Source organism: Mercurialis annua, linkage group LG8 (assembly GCF_937616625.2).
Source record: "Mercurialis annua linkage group LG8, ddMerAnnu1.2, whole genome shotgun sequence".
Lineage (NCBI taxonomy): Eukaryota > Viridiplantae > Streptophyta > Magnoliopsida > Malpighiales > Euphorbiaceae > Mercurialis > Mercurialis annua.
Window position 1 is genome coordinate 28,542,356 of NC_065577.1, and position 5,006 is coordinate 28,547,361.

Genomic DNA, 5,006 nt, shown 5'->3' on the forward strand with positions numbered 1-5,006 from the left:
GTGATGCTTTTAGCGATAGGATATTCATTCGATAAGCAACTTTCAAATCACTATAAACTTTTCAAATATGCGATGTGTTTATAATTTATATATATAATATTTAAAAATAAAGATATAGCGTAATAATACGCGAAAGTAAGGTATAACTCACGACTTGCTATCCAATAATCACAATATTCAATGTCGAAGTTCGTCGATGCGTCTGTCAAAAATATTAAACCAAATACGCTTAATTCACAAAGTCAACATAAACATTAAAACCCTATGTTACAAACTTAGAAGAATAATGTTTAGGCTCAACATACTTCTACAGCTTAACAAATCATTAAAACCATTTCAAACATTCAAACTCAATTCACCGTACTTTGACGTCAATAACGTACTTTACGTTTTAAAAATGAAATGCTTAAACCTTAGCTTATATTTCATAGCATTTTAGGGTTTGAAACAACGTATATACTTTACATTCCATCAATTTTAATTCAACATTTCCTTAGTCCAAAGATCAAATTCAAATTCGCTATACATTAAAACCGATTTCCAACTTCGTAGCGTTACGTCAAACGCAAACGATACACGTTCAAGCCACAAGGGAAGGGGTGGCTCAACCCCCTTCACCTTCTTCGCGCCCTCCCTTGTTTAGCAAGGGGAGGGACTGCAATGGCCAGCCTTAGTGTTTTGCACCAGGGCCTGTTCAGGCCAGCTTACCGTCGTGCCGCACTCAATACGTCATGAAGCTTTGCTGGACGGAAATCCAGCAGAGTGGCAGCCATGCCCTGGTCCGGTCAGCCTACAAGAACACACATCATCCATAGCCAACCCTCACAACTCATCAATACATAATAATTCAGCTTAATATTCACTAACCACAGCAATTAAACATGATTTTCAGCTCAAACATACAACCTAAGATAATCATCAATTCATCAATCACGAACAACCCCAATTCTTAAAACCCTAACTGGAAATTGAGTTCCTTACCTGAAATTTATGCTATAAACAATTAGAGAATCCTTTCTCCATTCCAACACTGCAAAAATCGCTTAATTCCGATGTCAAGCTAAGAATCTACAAGCTTGAATTGAAGCCTTAGATCAGTAGCAATTCTCTTTCCCTGTTCCAATGCCGCAAAAATCAAGCAAATCGGATGAGAAACAAAGAACCGGTAAGTATTAGCAATTTTGAGAACTTTAAAGAAGATGGTGTTCTTCTTCTTAAAGCCTTTACTGGAAATTTTGTTTGAATGAATGAATATTCATATGCAAATGAGTTTATCTAGGTTGGAAAAATTGTCCTTTTGGTCCTTTAAGTTATCGACTTAAACCGTTCCATTTTCTAGCTTTTTCTTTCGCTCAATTTAGTCCTCTAATCACTCAACCGTTTGAACTCGATAAATTCTGTATTATTTATATCCAAATAAATAATACTATTCCGATGTAGAATTTTAGGAGGACTAAACTGAAACAAACTTTTTTTTATTAGTACTAAAAATAACTTTTACAAAAGACTCTTGCACTTATTGGCTTACACACTCTCACGCACCAACTTGATGCACACACTCAGCGCTAGACTTTCTCACTTTCTCTCTTTTTCATATATTCACAAAATAAGGTGACCACCTATATATATAAGCCTTTAGGTCAGTGGGGTTTTCTAGAATTTTTCCTAACTATGAAGTGGTAAATTCTAGAAAATGAAAGGATTAGAAAACTATGGAAGAAAGTTAGTCGGTGATTCCTTACACTCCCCCTCAACGACTACTTTCTTGAAACTCTTCTTTATTTATCATACCAAGCCGCTTTTTGAATTCTTCGAACTTCGCACGTTTTAGTCCTTTGGTGAATATGTCGCTAACCTGGTCGTCAATTTTTATGAATTTCATCTTTAACTTTTCGCTTGAAGGCGCATCTTCAAATGTTGCAGGCTCCTTCGTATTATCATTTTTGACAATTGCCACATTAGCATATTTGGGGTTCAGCTTCCTTCGTCCTTCGCTTCATCTAAGTTGTATCCCACGTTCCATTAGAATCTCTTCTTTAATATCATCTTCAAGTTGGCTTGGTCTTTCTTCTTCCGGTGTCCATCGATATAATCCTGTGCGCCACGGAGACTTAGCCCTTTTCGTGGATTGACTTCTTGTATTTTCTTCACTTGACTCCATCTCTCGAGTACTCTACTCGATCACCTTTTCTTCTTGAGACTTCTCTTGTAACCTCTCTTCTATCTCTTTGGAGTCAGAAAGGGCTACTCCTTGAGGAGACCACCACGAGGTATATCTCCGTTAGTTTCATCGAATATTACATTTCTCGAAGTATATCATTTTCCTGTATTTGGATCACAACACCTCCACCCTTTTCTTTTGTTGTCATATCCCACAAATATACACTTCAACGCCTTCTTATCAAATTTGCTCCACAAATGATCAGGCATGAATACTTAGCATACGCATCCGAAAACTCGAAAGTGACTTACAATGGGTTTTATATTCTTGATCTTTTTATAGGGTGAAACAGATCCAATCGGCACTTGTGGTAGTCTGTTGATCACGTGATCCAAGCAGCTGTCTTCATACACTCTGCCCAAAATCGGGGTGGAACATTCTTTGCGTGTAACATGCTTCTACATGTTTCCACTAGATGTGTATTCTTTCTTTCCGCTACTCCATTTTGTTGTGGAGTGTTTGGACAGGTCAACTGATGTCTTATTTTGCAATCCTGCAGATATTTTGAGAACTCACGTGATGTATATTCTCCCCCATTATCAGTACGTAGACACCGTATTCTTGTACCAAGCTCTTTTTCTACTGTCTGCTTGAACTCAATAAACTTTCGCAATGCCTCCAACTTTTCTTTCATAAAGTAAACCCAAACGTACTTTGAAAAATCATCTATAAAAGTGATCATGTACCGAAAGCCACTAATTGATGGATGCTTAACTGGTCCAAACACATCCGAATGGATTAACTCGAGCGGCTCCTTCGCTCTATACTCGGAATCCTCATATGGTAACTGGTGCGCTTTCCCGAATTGGCAGCCAGCACATATAGTATCTTCTCGAACATTCAATTGAGGAAGTCCATTGAGTATAGACTTTTGCATCATCACCTTTAACTTGTGATAATTCACGTGTCCTAGACGTGCATGCCACAAGTCAGCCGTCTCATTTTTTCTTCTCTTGTCTGCGTATGCTGTTTGAGCAGACATCACGTAGACATAATTTAATCTTCATCCTTCCATCAATGGCTTACTTGGTAGTCTTAAATTTCGATACACTTTCACATCTTTGGGGTCCGAACACCACAAAGTTTCCCGAAGATGTGAGTTGTGACACTGATATTAGATTCTTCTTCATCCCGGGTACATGAAGTACATTTTCCAATGGTACTTTTTTGGAGCTGTATCGGGGCACTTCTATTGTCTTGCCAACGTGAGTGATAGGAAACTTCGAGTCGTTAGCTATAACTACGACTCATTCTCCTTTATACTCCAACATGTTTAGAAATTTTTCTTTGTCTCCACTCATGTGGTTGGAGCATCCGGAGTCAAAAATCCAATCATTATCATAATTAACTAGATTATCACTCACCGCGGCAGATGCTTGAAAATCCAACTCCTCCTCAGTATCCACCTGTGGGTGTGTGGATGCCACAATTCCTTGAACATTCTTGTACCAACGATCGCGAGCATAGTGACCTCCTTTCTTGTTGTCGTCTACGCCAATTTTCTTGCATTGGCGTTCTTCCTCCGTTGTTCGATCTACCCTTTGTGGATCCTTACCATTTTTTCTACTGAAGAGGGCTCTCTCCTCTTCTTTGACTGAGGTTTTAGACATTTGTTTGTCTAATTCCTCTTGATTTGCCAACACATTTTCGAACTCATTCAAAGTTGGTTCCTTTGACCATCCACGGGTTGCGGTCGCAAGAGCATTAAACTCCGTACGTAGCCCGTGAGTGATAATTCTTCGCATTCGTTTCTCCGTGATTTTACTTTCAGGATCGAACTTTGAAATTTCTTGGCATAAAGATTTAACTTTAGAGAAGTATTGATTAACCGTTAAATCTTGTTGTGATACTGACAACAACTCGTTCTCGAGTTGTTGGAGCTTGACGTCATTCTTCCGAGTGTATACTCCAGCAAGATTGTCCCATGCCTCTTTGGGCGTCTTTGCGTCTTTGACGTGTTGCAGCAACTCGTCCTCCACTGATATTTATAAAGCATACATAGCTTTACCGGCCCTGAGCTTCCACTTTTTCAGGTCATCTTAATTTGTCGGGGGTGTCGTTTCACTCCCTCCGACGATCTCCCAGAGATCTTGGCCGAGCAAATAAAATTGCAAACGAGTACTCCATGTGCTATAGTTACTAGCATTGAGTTTGTCAAGGGTACTCACCGAAGTTGATAAATCCGCCATTTGTTCGGTTATTTTTGCTAATTAACCAAATCGCCTGGTCCCAGACCAATACTCTGCACGGTCCCTGACTGCGTGCTAGCGGCGTTTCAACGTAATACGATCCCGGATCGCTTGCTCGACCTTTCTTAAACGGTCCCTGACTGTCCCGCTCTGATACCACTTGTAGAATTTTAGGAGGACTAAACTGAAACAAACTATTTTTTTATTAGTACTAAAAATAACTTTTTCAAAAGACTCTTGCACTTATTGGCTTGCACACTCTCACGCACCCACTTGATGCACACACTCAGCACTAGACTTTCTCACGTTCTCTCTTTTTCATATATTCACAAAATGAGGTAACCACCTATATATATATAAGCCTTTAGGTCGGTGGGGTTTTCTAGAATTTTTCCTAACTATCAAGTGGTAAATTCTAGAAAATGAAAGGATTAGAAAACTATGGAAGAAAGTTAGTCGGTGATTTCTTACATCCGATATATTATTATTTTATTTTCCGATAATTTATTTTATTAAATTTTGGTTAAATTTCTTAAATCTTAATCCGAGACATATCGTTCATTTTTCTTATTTTTCCGTTCATTTCTTTGCTCCAT

General features: G+C 38.7%; 1 protein-coding gene across 1 annotated transcript; it reads right to left on the minus strand.

Moving 5' to 3' along the window:
• Positions 1-3,468: 3,468 nt before the first annotated feature.
• On the minus strand, positions 3,469-4,410 carry LOC126661823 (uncharacterized). Its single transcript, XM_050355696.1, has 2 exons — positions 4,287-4,410; positions 3,469-4,199 (listed from the first exon to the last, which is right to left on the minus strand). Exons 1-2 carry the CDS (start codon positions 4,408-4,410, stop codon positions 3,469-3,471), a joined length of 855 nt encoding a protein of 284 aa, XP_050211653.1.
• Positions 4,411-5,006: the final 596 nt, after the last annotated feature.

Coding starts and splice junctions, on each gene's coding strand:
- LOC126661823 (XM_050355696.1), bottom strand. CDS start 4,410: ATGGCGGATTTATCAACTTCGGTGAGTACCCTTGACAAACTCAATGCT. Junction 4,200..4,286: donor CTGGGAGATCGTCGGAGGGA/GTGAAACGACAC, acceptor TATAAATATCAG/TGGAGGACGAGTTGCTGCAA.